The sequence below is a fragment of the Bufo bufo genome, chromosome 1, assembly GCF_905171765.1.
Source record: "Bufo bufo chromosome 1, aBufBuf1.1, whole genome shotgun sequence".
NCBI lineage: Eukaryota > Metazoa > Chordata > Amphibia > Anura > Bufonidae > Bufo > Bufo bufo.
In genome coordinates, this window is record NC_053389.1 from 570,842,428 (window position 1) to 570,862,663 (window position 20,236).

The following is a 20,236-nucleotide window of genomic DNA, read 5'->3' on the forward strand; positions in this document are numbered from 1 at the left end:
GAAAGCAAAACGGAATGCCTTTTAAAGGCTTCTCTTTTGATTTCCATCTTGTGGATTCCGTTATTTTCCGTTATAACCATGTTATAACTGAAAACAATAACGGAATCCATAACGGTGATGTGAACAAGCCCTTAGATAGCACATCTGCTGTAAATCCAACTTTAAGGCCTCATGCACACGGACGTTTTTTTTTTGCAGTCCGCAAAAACGGTTTCTGTTGTTCCGTGATCCGTGTCCGTTTTTTCTTCCATGGATCTTCCTTGATTTTTGGAGGATCCACAGACATGAAAAATGAAAAAAAAAAATCAAAGTCAAGTTTGCCATTGAAATGATAGGAAGACACGGATCACGGACGCGGATGACAATCTTGTGTGCATCCGTGATTTTTCACGGACCCATTGACTTGAATGGGTCCGCGAACCGTTGACCGTGAAAAAAATAGGACAGGTCATATTTTTTTCACGGCCAGGAAACACGGATCACGGATGTGGCTGCCAAACGGTGCATTTTCCGATTTTTCCACGGACCCATTGAAAGTCAATGGGTCCGCGAAAAAAAACTAAACCACGGACGCGGATGCACACAACGGTCGTGTGCATGAGGCCTAAAGCTCAGATTGATGAAGTGCTGCAGTGATGTTTGATCTATTAGAAGTTTCTCCCATCTGCACAGAGGATCTTTGTAGCTCTGCCATAGGATTGGGTTCTTGGTCACCTCTCTTACCAATGCCCTTTTCCCAATCGCTTAGTTTGGGGGGTCTCCTTGTTGTTTCACACATCTTCCTTTTAAGATTTATGGAGACCACTGTGCTCTTGGAAACTTTCAATGCAGCAGAATTTTTATAGTACCCTTTTTCAGACCTGTGCCTCCACACAATCAAGTCTCTTGGTTTTGTCTTTCCAAATCATCTCCACTTCAGGTGAATTTACCAAAGTTAGATTCCAGTCAAGGTGTAGAATCATCTCAAAGATGATCAAGAAAAATGGGAGGTCCAGAGCTAAATTTAAAGTGTCATAGCGAGGGGTATGAATACTTCTGACCATGACTTTTTTGTTTTCCCTTTTTAATAAGTTTGCAAACATTTCTAAAATTCTTTTTACACGTTGTCATTAAGGGGTATTGAGTACAGAATGATGGGGAAAACATGAATGTGTTTATAATTTAGTAAAGTCCACAACATAACAAAATGTAAAAAAGTGAAAGGGTCTGAAGACTTTCTGAATACATTGTTAATACCTTAAAGAGAACCCGCCAGCTTTCTGGACATGTATGTTTTAGTAAGTCCTTGTATTCTCCATGAAATAATCCTGGAACACCTTTTCTTATACTGCTACAAGGTGTTGTTCCTCTGTTTATTCCTCCTAAAATTTTGTGAATAAGTTGACAGCTGGGTGTTATCAGTTGCGGTGTGTCCCTGCACAGTCTGACACTGTCCAGTTACTGCTGATGATGGCAGACTCTTGTGGACATCAAGTGGAACGGTAGTACCCATTTGTGGTCTGAGAACTGTCTGCCTTAGTTTATGGAGTAGCTGGTCGGCTTATATTATGGAGGGAGGGTAAAGGGGGGAAAAAAACCTTTGGTAATATGAAGGTAAAATAACTAGGACTACATAGCTGAAAAGATTGTTACTTATTGTAAGACTTGAAGTACATAGGTGACAGGTGATGTGTGCTATTGGTAACTTGTAAGGAGCTACAAGCTAGGAGGAAACAGATGAGCAATTGCAGTACATGAACAGCATAAACAGCCATAACTTGGAATTTAAACCAGGCATATAGTCAAGAACATACAGTGATAACACTGATTACCATCGATAACCTGTTACCTACAGATGAAACTCGAAAAATTTGAATATCGTGCAAAAGTCCATTTATTTCAGTAATGCAAATGAAAAGGAATTGCATTAATGCAGCTTAAAATTTAGAATTTTGTGAAAAGGTTCAATATTCTAGGCTCAAAGTGTCACACTCTAGTCAGCTAATTAATCCATACCCCCTGAGCAAAGGGGACCTGAGATTGTGACTTTAGGGTTTTCATAAGTAATGAGTCTATCTCATATGTTAGTTTCACCTTTTAAGTTGCATTACTAAAATAAATGAACTTTGCACAATATTAAAATTTTTCAAGTTTTACCTGTATTTTTCCTTCTATTGCCGTCTGCATTACAGAAACCTCTGATGTTGATTTTGCTTCTGTGCTCATTTCCAACAGCTACACCTTGGACAATAATCTCCTGACCCCAGAGCAGAGACAGTTCTACGAGGAGAATGGATTCCTTGTTATAAAAAACCTGGTATCACACAAGGACATAGATGAATTTAGGTACAAATACACATTCATATAATTGTTCCTCTCCTTGTAGGCAAGTCAGTGCCTTACAACTATTCAGGAATTATTTACTGTCTTCCATTACTGAACTGATCTCGCTATTCTTTCCAGGGATGTCTTTGAGAAAGTTTGCAGGAAAGAATTGACAGCACCTGGAATGCTTGTAATGCGAGATGTGGCCATTGCCAAGTCAGAATATGTTCCAGATCAAAAAGCAATTACAAAAGTTCAGGATTTCCAGGAGCTTCCTGGATTATTCCGATATTGCAGTCTACCACAGGTATGAGCCACATCTTGGGGACCAGGTTACATGCAGCCCACAGAAGTCTATGGAGAGAGAAGGGGGAGGGAGCAGCTGTAAGGAGGCACAGGTACACAAATACTGCTGCTGACTCTAGTACGTTTTGTATTTTACTCCAGTGGTGGATTCACAGCTACACTGCTCACTGCTGTGTTGCTGCATAATGTCCTCCATGCTTCTAATGAATGTGTGCTACAGAAAGACAGGGGAGCAGGGTCTTCTTTATGTGTTCAGTGTGCAATTAGAGATAGATTGTCTACAAAGCGGAAAACTAGTGAAAATGTAGTTTGCAGGTCATATAATGGCCAGATATAGTTATTCCTCATTTACATACATGACAGGTTATTCCAAAAAGTGTGCGCTTTAATGCTTAATGCACACGAACATATTTTCTTTCAGTTTTTTCTTTTTTTTTGCAGACTGTATGCGGAACCATTCATTTTAATTGGTCCGCAACAAAAACAGAAGGTATTCCGTGTGCATTCCGTTCCGTAAAAAAATTATTATTATATATTATTGTCCGCATTACGGACAAGGATAGTACTGTTCTATTAGGGACTAGCTGTTCCGGAAAATACGGAATGCACACGGACGTCATCCGTATTTTTTGCGGATCCGTTTTATGTGGACCGCAAAATACATACGGTCCTGTGCATGAAGCCTAAAGAATCTGTGCCTTTGATGCCTTTGCGTCCTTAATATATTATTTTAAAACTTTGTATGAAAGAGGCTGACATACATATATTGAAAGCTTGTTCTTGTCTCTTAGATTCTGCAGTACGTGGAGTGTTTCACTGGCCCCAACATCATGTCCATGCACACCATGCTGATCAATAAGCCTCCAGATGCAGGCAAGCGGCTTCTCAAATGCTAATAAAATGAGAGCTGTAATCACAGTAAATTTATTTTTTTTTTTTTTTTTTTTTATTTTTTTTTTTAACATGTTGCTTGTTTTACATCTGTAGCATATATATTTTTACATCTTTTTCTGTTTGCTTTTATTTGCTGCATTATTCAGTAATCTAGTTAAGGAAAGGAAATGACAATTAACTTCCATTTTCTTATATGACGCTGACGTTTAAATAGGCACTGTATTTTGAATAAATCTTGCAGTAATCACAAGTGCAGGGGCAGATTAAAACTTTGTAATTTATCTTATTAGACAAAGATGCCTCTTTCCCCACTAATCAGTGATTTCTCATCCCCTTGCCTCCGGCAGTGATTACTTCCTCTTGGTTCACTGGTTAAATTTGTGTTGAGCTAGAGATGAGACAAATTGGAGTTCAGTATTGCCATCGGTCTATAAATCCCTGGACAGTCTATAAAAATGGGACATGGGTTTTCAGTGTCCATAAAAAATAATTGTCCAGGTTATCATTATTGTAATTATCAGTATTTTCCCCAAAAAATGTATTACAGCTTTTCAACAATAACAACATCAGTTAAACAGAAAAGAACAGAACATATGCTCAACACACTATAAATAGGTACAGTAAATAAAATAAAAAAAACACAAGTCAGAGAAAGAATAAGGGTATAGAAAATGTCCTTTTATCGTTATCATTCTACACTTCACATTAGTTGCTGCTAATGTGTTAATATCAGTATTCTAAGCTACACACACTCTTACTAGACCATTATGGTTTTTGAGTGTCTGTGAAAACGTTGTCTATGGTTTTTTTAATTTGTCCAGAACAAAAAAAAAAAAAAAAAATAGGTTACAGAGGTATGGTTTACAGTCTCACCCCAGTGATGGCTTCCAAGCATTCTGCTTCTGTGTGTGAGAGAGATACAGATAATGGAGCAGTATACAGTATATATTTTTTTTTTTCTTCTCTGTGTACTGTGCTTGGGGGTCATAATTACCGCTAGTCTACATACAGACAAGACATAGAGACAAGCTCAGGAAGAACTGACTGTTTGAAATGGAGCCATTTGGTGGCCAGAAATAGTGCTATTACTTATGTATGCATGACCGCTTATTCTGAAGTCACCTGAAATGAAGGATGTGCTTTAACCCCTTAGGGACCGGGCTCATTTTCACCTCAACCTCTCCCGGACACGACGTACCAGTACGGTATGTTGTCCCGGTACTTAAGGACACATGACGTACCGGTACGTCATGTGTATTTCCGATCACCGGCGGGCACCTTGGGTCATTGAGCAGGCACCTTGGGTCAATGCGCGGGGGGGTCCCGTGACCTGCGGTTTTTACAGGTTGCGGTGGGTCCCCGTGGGGCTGTAGGGGGGACCCGATGGCATGGAAGGTAGCGCGATGCCTTCCTGTGACGAGCCTGTGAGATCCAGCCCCCTGGATCTCACAGGCCGGAAGCTGTATGAGTAATACACACTGTATTACTTATACAGCCAATGCATTCCAATACCATTGTAAAGGATTAGACCCCCAAAAGTTGAAGTCCCAAAGTGGGACAAAAAAAAAAGTTCAAAAAATAAAGTCCCCCCCCCCAAATTTTTTTTTAAAGTTTCAAGTACAAATAAACAAAAACGTCATTTTCCCCAAATAAAGTTAAAAAAAAATTGGTAAAAAATAGGAAAAAAAAAAGTATACATATTAGGTATCGCCGTATAAAATCTCAGAATGGCCTGGATAAGTAAAAGCATTTTAAAGTTATCACCACATAAAGTGACACTGGTCAGATTTGCCAAACATGGCCTGGTCCCTTAAGTAAAAATGAGCCCAGTCCTTAAGGAGTTAAGGACCAGGGCATTTTTGGCAAATCTGATCTGATTTTTGGCGAGCCTGTCGATACGGACACGGCGATACCTAATGTTTTTTACTTTATTTGGGGGAAATTCCTTTTTTTTTTAATTTTTTTTTTTTTTCTTGAAACTAAATTTTTGGGGGGAAAACTTTTTTTTTTTCCAGCTTTTATTTTATTTTCTTAAATTTATTTTTATTTTTTAAATTTTTTTTTTTTTTTTTTTTTTTTTGTCCCACTTTGGGACTTCAACTTTTGGGGGTCTGATTCCCCTTTTACAATGCATTCCAATACTTCTTTATTGGAATGCATTGGCTGTATGAGTAATACAGTGTGCCTCTTTCACACTACCGTATGGCTATGTTTTGCGGTCCGTTTTTTATGGATCAGTTCTGTTTTTTGTTTCCGTTGTTTTTCCCTTTCGGTTCCGTTTTTCCGTATGGCATATACAGTAATTACATAGAACAAATTGGGCTGGGCATAACATTTTCAATAGATGGTTCCGCAAAAAACGGAACGGATACGGAAGACATACGGATGCATTTCCGTATGCATTCCGTTTTTTTGCGGACCCATTGACTTTAATGGAGCCACGGAACATGATTTGCGGCCAAATATAGGACATGTTCTATCTTTGCACAGAACGGAGATTCGCAAACGGAATGCATACGGAGTACATTCAGGGTTTTTTTGCGGACCCATTGAAATGAATGGTTCCCTGTACGGAACGCAAAAAACGGCCAGCAAAACGGCAAAAAAAAAACGGTAGTGTGAAAGAGGCCTTATTCATACAGCTTCCTGCCTGTGAAATCCAGGGGGCTGGATATCGCAGGCTCTTCACCGGAAGGCAGCGCCGATGCCTAAGGAAGGCATCGCGCTGCCTTCCATGCCATCGGGTCCCCATTACAGCAGCACGGGGAGCCAATGGCACCGCTGATGGCACCGCCGATCCCCGCCAGAACGAGCCGTAAACGCCGCAAACCGCAGGTCTGAATTGACCTGCGGTTTGCGACGATCGCCAATACGGGGGGGGGTCACAGGACCCCCTGTGCATTGTTTCAGGGTGCCTGCTGATTGATTTCAGCACAGGCACCCAGTTCCGATCACCGCCTGCCGCGCGGCGGTGATCGGAACTACACATGACATACCGGTACATCATGTGTCCCCAAGAGGTTAAAGGCACCCTGTCATCAGAAGGGGTATTTTTAAGCTCATTATTAATAGAAAATCTAATCTTTTTAGCATTTTGTCTGTTTTTAATTTCAGCAGTACTATGCCATTGAAACTTAAGTGCAAAATATTGTACTCCTGTAGCAATCAACACAAATTATAAAACCTCCTATATATGATGGTAATCTATTGCCAGTTTACTGTTGCTGTGAGGGGAAGATGTTACCTGAAGAGTAATCCTCGGTGTAATAGAAGTTGTAGAATTGTGGTAACAGTATGATTGCTCTATGGTTCCCTTGAAAGGTCTAGATATAGATACGCACAGAAGGGCATTGCTTTGACTAGTGTGATGCTCTGATTGAGCCACTATGGGGGGTTTTCTCTGGTCCGTATGATGGTCTGACTGAAACCGTTAAACTAGACTGTTTGCAATTCTAAAAGTACAAGAACTAAAATACATTCAACCATTTTGTATTTTTAAAAAAAATATATTAAATATATATTCACATAGGCTGTTAATATGTGATAAGAAATGTTGATGGAAGTGTCTCTTTGAAGAAGTCAGCTGCAATATTTATAGGGGAGGAAATATTCAATAAAATAGCGTAGTTCCGCAATTATGTAGATATGACAGGGGTGTGAGTGAGTAGAAGAGCTCCTATAACCCTAAGATGATATTGTTAAGTGAAATATTACAAATACTGAATGTCAAGATTCTGCTGTGATATTACTAGATACCATGTGAATTTATTACATGATAATTATAATAAATGAATACAAAAAACATACAATTATGTAAAAATATATAACGTGTATATAAGCATTAAAATAAAAAATCACACGATATAATAATACAAGTACTCGAACAATCTATATGCAGCGCTAGAACGATGGTTTAGGAGCAGGGCTCGAGTCCTGCGGGAACGTGTGGGAACGGCGTTCCTGCACTTTTTTCATAGCAGGAACGCCGTTGCCTTTCAGCGCTGCCCGTCTTTAACGCTGGTCGCCGGGCAAAAGGACCAGCAAGCGGTGAAGGCTTTGTACTCACCGCTTCCTGGTCCTCAGCTGTGCAGGGCTGCGCACAGGCATGAGGCGCTCTGTGACGTCACTCTGTGCGTAGGATCATCGCGTAGGAGGAGAGGAGCCGCGAGGGTAAGTGTTTTTATTTTTATTTTATTTTGTGAGCCGGCTGATGGAGAGGCACTGACTGGGGGGGCTGAGGGAGAGGCACTAACTGGGGAGGGGGGGGGTCTGATGGAGAGGCACTGACTGGGGGGCCTGAGGGAGAGGCACTAACTGGAGGGCCTGGGGGCTGATGGAGAGGCACTGACTGGGGGCACTGGGGGGCCACTGGTTAGAGGCACTGGGGGCTGCTATGAGGCATGGGGCTCTTATCTGAGGTCTGATTTGGGGTCTGAGCTGAGGTGTGATCTGAGGTCTTATTAAGGTCTTATTAAGAATGGGGATCTTATTGGGGCTGTTAGCTGAGGTCTGATTAACATTGGGGGTCTGATTGGTGGTCTGACCTGAGGTGTAATGAATTTTTTTTTTTTCCGGAGCAGCTTGGAGAAAAAAGGCCTCACAGTCTCCCACACTACTGCCCGGCCAAGCCTGTCAGCACCCCTGAGGCCAAGCCTGTCAGCACAATGAGGCCAAGCCAGCCAGCACCCCTGAGTCTTCAGAACTGTAAGTAAATTATATATAAGGGGAGCTAATAATATGAAAGAGACAAATTGCACCTGAACAGACACCAGTTTTTGTTTACGTTTTATGTTGCACAGAATTTTCTGCGGGAAAAAAATATAAAAACAATATATATATGTATATTTTATTTTATTGTTTTGGTTGGAGGGGGCACTTTTTTTCCCAGGCCTTGACCCCTCTCCAGGAGACTGTTCACACAGTATGTCAGTTTTGACTGCGGGTGCAATGCGTTTTGCTGGCACGTGATAAAAAAACTGAATGTGGTACCCAGGCCCGAACCCGGACTTCTTCACTGAAGTTCGGGTTTGGGTTAGGTGTTCTGTAGATTTTATTATTTTCTCTTATAACATGGTTATAAGGGAAAATAATAGCACTCTTAATACATTAGACTTTAATGGGGTTGCCCATCCCTATCATCTCCTAGAAACCATGAGTAAAAATCGGACCGCATCCACACTTGCTTGCGGATGCTTGCGATTTTCACGAAGATCCATTCATTTCTATGGGCCTGCGTTCAATGAAAAATGCAGAATATAGAACATGCTGCGATTTTCCCGCAACGCACAAGTGATGCGTAAAAAATGAGATTTTTGTGGGCTCGCCTGTAAAATCTCTTTCTCGCTTAGTTCATTGGGGGACACAGAACCGTGGGTATAGCTGCTGCTGCCACTAGGAAGCGATACTAGGCTTAAAAGTGTTAGCTCCTCCTCTGCCGGCTAAACCCCCTCCAGCCAGGAGAGAGCGTATCAGTTTGTGCCCAAGCAGTAGGAGAAAAAAACATAAATGAAATAAACCAGAACATAACTGGTTCGGCCCTTCCGGCATTAGTTATGTTCTGGTTTATTTCATGTATGTTTTTTTTCTCCTACTCCTACTGCTTGGGCACAAACTGATACGCTCTCTCCTGGCTGGAGGGGGTATAGCCGGCAGAGGAGGAGCTAACACTTTTAAGCCTAGTGTCGCCTCCTAGAGGCAGCAGCAGCTATACCCACGGTCCTGTGTCCCCCAATGAACTAAGCGATAAAGAGATTTTATAGGTGAGTCCACAAAAATCTTGTTTTCTCCCTCGTATCATTGGGGGGGACAGGACCGTGGGACGTTCCAAAGCAGTCCACGGGGCGGGAGGAACACAGCCCCATGGAAAACTGCCTCGCGGAAGCTCAAGACACTGCTGCCTTGCAAGACCTTGTGGCCCAGAACAGTGTCCGCTGATGCAAAAGAACCTGAACCTGGTAAAACTTGGTGAATGTGTGCAAGGACAACCAAGTTGCTGCCTTGCACAGCTGTGAAGCTGAAGCCTGGTGGAAGCGAGCCCAAGACGTGCCCACCGCCCTGGTCGAATGGGCTGTGATACCGAGGGGCGGCGCCTTGCCCCAGGAGCGGTATGCCTCAGCAATTGCCAAATGAATGCACTTGGCAATTGTCACCTTGGAGGCCGCCAAACCTTTGCGACGACCCTCCGGAATAACGAACAGAGTCCGTATGGCGGAAAGTGCTCGAAACATGTAAATAAATCCTGAGAGCCCTAACCACATCCAGCTGATGGAGAGCCCGCTCCCTAGGATGCGAAAGAGAGGTGCAGAACGAAGGAAAAACAATGTCTTCGTTGACATGGGAGTCAGAGACTACCTTCGGCTGAAAAGAAGGTATAGGTCGGAGCACCGCCTTATCTTGGTGCAGAATAAGGAAGTGTTCCTTACAGGAAAGCGCTGCCATTTCCGAAACGCGCCTGATGGAAGTGATAGCCACCAGGAATGCAACCTTCCAGGAGAGAATACGGAGGGGAACTGTGTTTTAAAGGCTCAAATGGAGCCGATTGGAGGGAACCCAGAACCAGGTTCAAGTCCCAAGAAGGCAAGGGGGGACGATAAGGAGGGATGGTGTGGGCCACCCCTTGTAAGAAGGTCTTAACCAGAGCCTGTAGTGCCAGAGGACGCTGGAAAAAAATTGACAGCGCCAACACCTGCCCCTTCAAGGAACTAAGGGCAAGACCAAAATCCAGACCTGATTGCAGAAATGAAAGGATGGTGGGAAGGGAGAAGCGTAGCAGGGGGAAGTTACGTTCCGCACAGAAATGCAAAAAAGACCTCCAAGTTCTGTAATAAATCCTGAACGACGCTGGTTTCCTGGCTTTAATCATGGTGTGGATGACCCTGTCTGGGAAACCTCGCTGCTTCAGAATGGCGATTTCAACAGCCACGCCGTCAAACGTAGCTACTCTAAACACTGGTGGAAGACAGGACACAGAGAGAAGATCAGCTCTGCTGGAAGAAACGTTGTGGAGGAGTCGACGCAAACTCGATCTTGTAACCCAAAGTTACGATTTTGAGCCCCCACACGTCTGAGATGTGGGCCCGCAACACTTCCTGAAAAAGGAGTAGGTGACCCCCCCCCCCCCCCCTCGAGAGGGTGGGGGCGCGTCTTCATGTGGAGGACTGCTTGCCGGTCGAGGAACGGGCAGGCTGTGCCCGCGGGCGCCAGGCTGGTTGAGGCTTGAAGAATGGCTTCTTCCGCTGGTCCTGCGTGGAGGATCTGGGAGGGGCTCCTGCTGCCGGATGCGCGCCAGAGAAGCGGCGAAAGGACTGGGCCCGGGCACTTGTCTGCTTATTGCGAAACGTGAACCTGGACTTGCCCTGTGGGAGGTGGGTACTTCTACCTCTCGTAGCCTCAGAGATAATTTCATCTAGCCTGGCCCCGAATAATTGTGAGTCTGCAAAAGGAAGCCTGGGAAGAGAACGCTTTGACAAAGAGTCCGCTGCCCAAACCTTATGCCAGTATTCGCGCCTCAATGTTACCGCGAGAGCAGATGAGTGGGCAACAAGTGCAACCGCGTCCAAGGAAGCCTCACAGAGGTACTTCCCGCCTTAGCCACCCAAGCGATGGCGAAAACGGGCCTAAGCGCTGAGCCACTTGCCGCGAAAATGGACTTCGCCCAAGACTCCATACGCCGATCCACGGGATCCTGAAGGGCTGAGCCATTGGCCACCGGAATGGCGGTGTGTTTGGCGAGGCACGCTACCGGAGGGTCCACCTTGGGAGGAGAGGACCATTTAGCCACCCGATCTGCCGGAAAGGGATAAAGCAGATCAAGCCGCTTGGACGTGGTAAAGCGACGATCTGGATGGTCCCACGCTTTGGCAATGACAACCGAAAAGTCGTCATGCAAGGGGAAGGCTTTAGGAGTTTGCCTGGAACTGAGAAAAGACACTTCCTGGTGACTCGTGGAGGGGGACTCATCCTGCATATCCGAATCTGAGTAGCCAATCTCCCCATCAGACAGAACTCCCCCTGGGAGGATGCGTCTGAGTGTGAGCCATGGGGGGGGGGGGGGAGATGCTGAGGTGTCAGGAGCAATGACGTCCTGCTCTGGGCTGTTTGTGTGAAGGTCTGCCCCTAAGGCGCTCTCCTGAGGAGGGCGCTGACTTCGCAGGTGGAGATTTATCAACCAAATGACCCATGAGATAGAGGGTGGATTGGGATATTTTAGAGATGTCCTCCACTGCCCGGGATAAGGCACGGTTCCACATGGTCAGGGCAGTCATGCGGCTGTGTAGGCTGGGGGCAGAACCTGTGTGGGTGCACAGCATGAGGAGCATACAAAGCCCAGCTGGCCGCGAGGGAACTTCATTTTGCATTTAACACATGCATAATAAGTGTCGGCTGTTGGCATGCGGGGGTCACTTGTGCGTTCGGACATGGCTGCCCACTACTGGTCTCAAGGCTGGAGAGGGAAGGTAACTACCAGCATGCAGGGGATCCCAGGCCTTTTGGTCCCTGAAGAATCGCTCTGCAGGGTGAAGCTGAGTCCGCGCGGGTAGCTGCGGTCCTGCTGAGTCTTCTGAGTTGCGGCCTACACTCCCCTGAAGCTGGGGCCTAAATGTGCAGCATGCGGCCGGCCGGGAGGCACTTCTGGTCGGCCGGAGCCTTGTGCGGCCCGGAACCCAAAATCTGAGTAGGCCCGAAATGAAGCCGGGGCGTAAAGTAAAGAGTGACCCGCCTGGGAGGTAACGGGGGAAACTGAGAGGTACGCGTCCTGAATTCAGAGGCCGGGGGGGGGGGGGTACAGGAGAATACTCACCCAGTGCCGATTACTCACCCCATCTTCATCCTCTTCTCTTCACCCCCCTTCCCAGAGGACCAGCAGGGTCACCTCTTCAGCAGCTGGCACCCGAAGTGGCAGGAGACTGGAATGGCAGGGGGGTCTTGCCGGATTCATGTGACCCTTTGGCTAGCGGGAAGCAGGGGAGCTAGGCTGCCCTGGTCCACCTTTGCTTCTTGGGGGAGGTCTAGCGGTGAGTGTATTCGACACCAGCCTTGCTCCCAGGGTAGACAGAGAGGCTAGGCGACTCTGTTTCCCCTACCTAAAAAGGGAAAAGGCAAAACAAAAAAAATAACACCCACGGTCCTGTGTCCCCCAATGATACGAGCGATAAATCACCGCTCATCTGCACAGCCCCATTGAAGTGAATTGGTCCGGATTCAGTGCGGGTGCAATGCGTTCACCTCACGCATTTCACCCACGTGGAATTCTCGTGTGAAAGGGGCCTTATAGTTCTGGAATGTATTAGATAACTCTGACATAATGCTGTCACTGTTATCCAATACATTCCAGAACTGTAAGGGTTACATAGCATCATAAATCAATATAATGCTATGGGACCCCGGCAGTGCTGGAAGTTCAGGCCCGGTGCTGCGCTGCGATTCCACAGCGTGACACCCGCTCATCTGAAAGGGGCCTTAAGGTTTGTTGATCTTTCATCTTAGTGATCTTTTTATCATTTACACAGGCCAGTTATATAGTTCTGATACTTAGTAGTTTAAAGAGACCCTGGAAGTATGACAGACCTCCCTAAAATGGGACATCTTTGGGACACGTAGGATAGGAAGTATTTCTCTCACTAAGGCTTGCCAGCAGCAGTAAATGTGATAACATAACAAAATAAGTAATTACTATAAAGTAGAAAAGATAAAGTGGGGCGGCACCGCTGAGTGCCTCTCTGTTTAGATCGCTGGCTCTCCGTGTATCCTATCAATACAGCAATGTGGTGCTCAGTCCATTTATACGAACAACATGGAATCCAGGGAAGTAGATAAATGAAAGTAGATGGCACTCACCGCTGCGGGGTTCATTCCTTTATTCTTGACATATGCTGAATACAAGTTGAATGTATGCATCAGGGATGGGGCGGACTGTTCCTACATAGAATGCTTAATGGCGACGGCCGTTTCGCGCTAACTGCGCTTCCTCGGCCAATAGCTTAGTGCGCGGGTCTGCGCTCTTTTCTAGCGTCATCACTCACTGTTGTCATAGTAACCAGTGATGCTTTTCTGATTAGTTAAAAACACACACATATACTGCTACTTAAAACAATTCTCATTATATAAAGACACAAATCATTTCTCTCGTTTAAACCCAGGGGACCCATGGCTGCGGTTCGAATAATCCACCTAGCCTCCCTTGTAGTAAAAGGCGGTGTTTATCCCTGCCATGCTGCATGTTTGGAATAAGTTCAATACCGGCAAAGGTGAGGCAATTCGGATTGGATCCATGGGTCTCCCGTACATGGTTAATTAATCAGGGAATTAATCTGTTCTTACAGAGCTGCGATGTTCTCTAAATCTTTCATAGAGGAGTCTTATTGTTTTCCCTATATAAAAAGCTTCACAGCAGAATAAAACCATGTAAACCACGTAGTTGCTCCTGCATGTGATGAATTGGGACACTCTGTGCTGGATACCTCCAAACATCAAGAACTTTTTTGGGCTGTTGTACCTGCAAAGCGAAAAATTGCCACACCTGTAATTGCCTACAAATTTTCTTCCTGTTAACCAGTTCGTGGTCTTCTTTACACAGAACGTACTTCTGACTAGCTTATCCTTAATTGTGTGGCATCTCCTAAAGGTAACTAGTGGTTTGTTCACAACGTATTCTTTTAAAGAGGACCTTTTCATCTGGCAAAAAATTGTGAACGAAGTATCATGATATATACAGCGGCGCCCAGGGATCTCACTGCACTTACTATTATCCCTGGGCGCCGCTCCGTTCTCCTGCTATAACCTCAGGTATCTTCAGTCACATGGTTATAGTAGGAGGAGACTGCCCTTGTTCTCCTGGGCGTCTTCTTCTCCCAGGCTGTAGCGCTGGCCAATCGCAGTGCAGAGCTCTGCGCTGCGATTGGCCAGTGCTACAGCCTGGGAGAAGAAGACGCCCAGGAGAACAAGGGCAGTCTCCTCCTACTATAACCAAGTCCCCCAAGTCTCCGCCTACTATAACCCAGTGACCGAACATACCGGAGGGCATAGCGGGAGAACGGAGAGGCGCCCAGGGATAATAGTAAGTGCAGTGAGATCCCTGGGTGCCGCTGTACAGATCATGACACTTGGTTCACAATTTTTTGCCAGATGAAAGGTCCTCTTTAAGCTCTCCTCATTTTTTAATCTATCTCAGTTAGGCCTCTTTCACACTACCGTAAGGCCTTTTCAGTGTTTTGCGGTCTGTTTTTCACGGATCCGTTGTTCCGTTGTGCTTCCGTTTCCGTTCCGTTTTTCCGTATGGCATATACAGTAATTACATAGAAAAAATTGGGCTGGGCATAACATTTTCAATAGATGGTTCTGCAAAAAACAGAACGGATACGGAAGACATACGGATGCATTTCCGTATGTGTTCCGTTTTTGGTTTTTTTTTTGCAGACCCATTGACTTTAATGGAGCCACGGAACGTGATTTGCGGCCAATAATAGGACATATTCTATCTTTCAACGGAACAGAAAAACGTAAATACGGATTGCATACGGAGTACATTCCATTTATTTATTTTTTTGGCGGAACCATTGAAATGAATGTTTCCGTATACGGAACACAAAAAACGGCCCGTAAACGGAAAACAAAAAAGACGGTCGTGTGAAAGAGGCCTTAGCCTAATGAACTGGCCATAGGGCACGGATTCTTTAACACTAGGGGGGTGAAAGCTGTCATGATATAGTACCGAATTGGTTGCAGTGGGTTTGGCTACATGCACATGACTGTGCTGTTTTTTGCGGTCCGCAAACCGTGGAATGGAACGGGCGGCCCATTGTAGACATGCCTTTTCTTGTCCGCAAAACGGACAAGAATAGGACATGCTATTTATTTATTTTTTTTGCAGGGCCACGGAACGGTGCAACAGATGCGGACAGCACACGGAGTGCTGTCCGCATCTTTTGCGACCCCATTGAAGTGAATGAGTCCGCATCCGAGCCGCAAAAACGGTGGCTCGGATGCGGACCAAAACAACGGTCGCGTGCATGAGGCCTTTTCGATAATTTTCTGTACTAAGGACCCCTTGTTTGATAGTGACCAAGACCTCTAAGAACTCCAAGGTTCCACCTCCGAAATTCAAAGTGAATTTCAGATTAATTTCGTTAGTGGTATTTAGGTAGGAGACAAATTCTCTGCACTGAGATTCAGTACCAGACCTTACAATGAAAACGTCATCCATGTAACGAAGGAATAACTGTAAATAGCGCAAATAAGGATTTTTCACAGAGAAAACATATGTCTTCAAACACTGCTAGGATAAGCTAGTCAGAAGTAGGTTCTGTGTAAAGAAGACCATGAACTGGTTAACAGGGAGAAAATTTGTAGGTAATTACAGGTGTGGCCATTGTTCGTTTTGCAGGTACAACAGCCCAAAAAAGTTCTTGATGTTTGGAGGTATCCAGCACAGAGTGTCCCAATTCATCACATGCAGGAGCAACTACGTGGTTTTATTCTGCTGTGAAGCTTTTTATATAGGGAAAACAATAAGACTCCTCTATGAAAGATTTAGAGAACATCGCAGCTCTGTAAGAACAGATTAATTAACCATGTACGGGAGACCCATGGATCCGATCCGAATTGCCTCACCTTTGCCGGTATTGAACTTATTCCAAACATGCAGCATGGCAGGGATAAACACCGCCTTTTACTACAAAGGGAGGCTAGGTGGAGTGTTCGGACCGCAGCCATGGGTCCCCTGGGTTTAAACGAGAAAAATGATTTAAGTGTCTTTATATAATGAGAATTGTTTTAAGTAGCAGTATATGTGTGTGTTTTTAACTAATCAGAAAAGCGTCACTGGTTACTTTGACAACAGTGAGTGATGACTCTAGAAAAGAGCGCAGACCTGCGCACTAAGCTATTGGCCCGAGGAAGCGCAGTCAGCGCGAAACGGCCGTCGCCATTCAGCATTCTGTGTAGGAACAGTCCGCCCCATCCCTGATGCATACATTCAACTTGTATTCAGCATATGTCAAGAATAAAGGAATGAACCCCGCAGCGGTGAGTGCCGTCTACTTACCTGGAACAAAAGAAGTAATACTCAACACTTTCTCCCCTGCCGCTTCCAGTGTTGTGCTTTGGTCCTCCGCCCCAGTGTTTGTTTTCCTGGGTGCAGTGGTGACATCTCACACTTTACCTCTGCAGCCAGTCACTGGCCTGTTAAGGCTAGTGACTGGCTACCCGGTGACCTGGTGTATATGGGACATCACTGCTGCAGCCAGGAAGATGACATCACATCTGCTCAACACTGGAAGTGACAGGAGAAAAATGGCAAGTATGACTTTTGTTATTTTTATCAAATATACAGTTGCTGTGAGATTAATTTAACTTGTAACTTACGGTATTAGTTTATTTTTTATTATTATTGCTTAAATTTCTTGACTTTCTTATTCTCCAAAGTAGGAAAGTTCAAGAGGAACAGTAAGAAAGGAACATCTGAATGTAGTTTCATTTTTTTTTGTATATCACTTTCATTCCAGGTAAGAAGACTTCTCGGCATCCAATGCACCAGGATCTGCACTACTTCCCATTCAGGCCTGCAGACCGAATAGTTTGTTCTTGGACAGCCATGGAGCACATTGACCGAAGCAATGGATGCCTTGTGGTTCTTCCAGGAACTCACACAGGAGAACTCAAACAACATGATTATCCAGAGTGGGAGGTAAGGAGCATTTTCATCACTGAAGATTGTTTCATTTTCAGGATTAAAACAACCTGAGATTCGGTTCAGTAACTCTTCCCAATTCTCGGTTTGGCTGACCAATGGCATTGCACCCCAACTTACTGACTAAAAGATCAGAGCTCGAAACTTGCAGTTATCTCCCCGTCCTTTGCCCCTCACCCTACCTATTCTCGTCTTGTCTGTCTTCCCGTTTTTGTTTCTAGTTTGTTCTTTAACAGTGTAATACAAACGTCTTTTTTGACGGATGTCCGCCGTAATGGAGACATCTTGTTTCTAAAATTATATGCAATGTTTTCTGACCCTTGTACTCAGATTCTTCAGACTGTGTCACTGTATATTCATATATGTCCTGGAAGTTTCTCCATTCAGCATGGAGTATGAGGGGGAAGGCCGTTGTTGGAGGACATGCTGAAGGCAGTACATTTAATAAAGACCAATTTAAAAAATGACTTTGAGCTCAAAATGAGTACAATGCAATAATAAAAACAATTGCCCCCAAAGGTGTACATAGCCTTTAAGCATCAATAAAATTAGCATTTTACACTGTCCCTATCCTGACAGTACCCAGTCTTTAGAATTAAACTATGCAAACTGCTTTTATTTTGTGTAGGTGTGGTGCATATAACTTTCTGCTTGTGTTAGGGTACGACCATCAGGTTATCTGATGCAGTTTAGGAAGACAAAATCAGGAGTGGATCATAAAAGGAGAACAGGACATATACGGCTTCTCCCCTTCTTTTTTTTTTTTTTTATTCTCTCCTGATTTTGGCTTCCAAAACTGCATGCAGAAAGCTTCTCGTGTGGCCCTAACCTTACACTTTTATGCACTAATATCATTTTCAATGTCATTTTGTGCCAGGTGTCTACTTCTCAGAATATATGTATCCCACATACTTAGTTTGTATGATTTTTCTTATTTCTCTAATTTGGTAATTTGGGTTATAATTGAACGTGTCAAGCGTGCAAAAACTGTCCCGGCTACAATAGGTGCAAAATGTCCAAAAACCCTTGGCAGCAAAAGGATTAAACTATGAGGGTCAATGTACTAAAGAGAAAAGGAGAAAGATGTGACAAATTTATTAAAAAGGCAATGTCTCTTAACCCCTGGACGACATGTATGGTCTAGGTCAGGGGTGGCCAACCCGTGGCTCTTCTGCCACATGCGGCTCTTTACTTCTTCAAGTGTGGCTCTAGCTGTGGAGCCGGGAAGCAGTCAGGCTGGATCACTCTCCACCCCATGCTCAGATCTCTTTTCCTGATCGGACACTGTTGCTACTTTGCAGCTCCAGCTCACACTCCACTACGTCCTAATGCACACAGTGTGAGAACGTAGTACGTGGAGACGCGCACTATGACCTGACGTTGTGCTCATCAGGTCACAGTGGAGAGCGTGTCAGACCTGCAGAGTAGCAGGAGCCCAGCACCTGATCGGGAGAGGGAAGAGATTTTTTTAAAATTATACAACTGAGCATGGGAGTCTGATCTAAGCATGGGAGGTTCTAATCTGAGCATGGGGGGTCCTGATCTGGGCAATGGGGGGCAGATGTGAGCATGGGGTGGGTCTTGTTTGAGCATGGGGGGTCATATCTGAGAAGGGGGGAGATATGAGCATGGAGGGGGATCTGATCATTGGGTGGGAGATCTGAGCATTGGGGGGGGGGGGGGGGGGATCTCAGCAGTGAGGGTCTGACACTGGGAGTCTGATATGTGTTGTCTGATCCGAGCATGGGGGTCTGATTTGGAGGTCTGATGAGGTTTGGGGATCTTATTTTAGGTCAGATGAGGATTGGGGATCTGAGGGTTTGTTTCTCTGCTAATGAAAAATAAGAAAAAAATATTTGTATCAGACCTCAGATCAGATGAAGAAAAAAAAATGTTCTCTTATGTTTCTTTGTTAAAACCTAGGTGCATCTTGTAGGGCAAAAAAAACTGTGACTGAGAGGAGAGAGCATCATAGCCACTGTGTGCCTGCAGTTTTACACAACAGACACATAAGGCTAATGTCTGCGATCAGCAGTAACGAACTTAGCCACAGACCATTAACCCCTCGTGCTGTGAGCAATTGTGAACATGGCATCTATGGTGGTTTTCCCCGGGAGCAGTGCGCTCCTGAGGCCCGAATGGCTTCCCCATGCTGAGATCGGGGAAGCTGTTCATTTGTGTTGATAGCATAGGTCTCTCTAATCTGCCATACACTGCAATGCTAATTCATTGCAGTATAAGGGAGAAGCGATCTGAAGATCGCATATTCCAGCCCACTAGAGGGGCTGTAAAAAATATATATATATATATAAAAATTTTAAATGTCCCCTCTACTTCCCCTTAATAAAAATAAACATTTTGTGCTTCGCTATTTACCAAAATGTCTGAACTATTAAAATATAAATGTATTTATCCCATACGGTTAACGCTGTAACAGAAAAAGTTTCTTTTTTTTTTCTTTTTCTTCTTTTTTTGTCGCTTCACCTCCCAAAAAAATGTAATAATTTTTTTTTTCAAAAAGTCGGATACACTGCAAAATGGTATCAATAAAAACTACTGATCACCTCCAAAAAAAATTAGCCCTCATACAACTCCGTAAAGTTTTGGGTGTCAGAATATGACGATGCAAAGAATTTACCTATTATTTTTTATTTATTTTTTTCAACGTTTAAACAAAAGAAAAACTACATAAATTTTTTTTCCTGCTACCCACTACATCATATGCAATTTTGAATTTTGACATTAGAACGTCCAACTTGTCCCGCACAAACAAGACCTTTTATATGTCTAAATGAACTAAAAAATTTAAAAGTTATGGCTCTGGGAATGCAGGGATTAAAAAAAAAAAAAAAAACGCCTATGCACCAAACAACTGAAATCTACACCAGTGTGTCAGGCCAAGAAGGTCCTGCACACTTCCACTAAAACTGCAGTGAGCAACAGAAATTGAGACATTTTTTGTGAAAAATATGCTGATTGTGCAAATATCTCTGACTTTTGTATGCCAGAAAATTGTTTACGAACATTAATGAATGTGCCCATAGG

General features: G+C 44.3%; 1 protein-coding gene across 2 annotated transcripts in view; it reads left to right on the forward strand.

Moving 5' to 3' along the window:
- The window catches only part of LOC120983453 (phytanoyl-CoA dioxygenase, peroxisomal-like), a 251,628-nt gene that overhangs the window by 220,820 nt on the left and 10,572 nt on the right, over window positions 1–20,236 (forward strand). For both annotated transcript variants that reach the window (XM_040413195.1, XM_040413194.1), the window contains exons 3-6: window positions 2,215–2,325; window positions 2,443–2,611; window positions 3,402–3,483; window positions 17,007–17,188. In XM_040413195.1, the coding sequence (XP_040269129.1) occupies window positions 2,215–2,325; window positions 2,443–2,611; window positions 3,402–3,483; window positions 17,007–17,188 (544 nt within the window). The remainder of the gene's footprint in view (window positions 1–2,214; window positions 2,326–2,442; window positions 2,612–3,401; window positions 3,484–17,006; window positions 17,189–20,236) is intronic.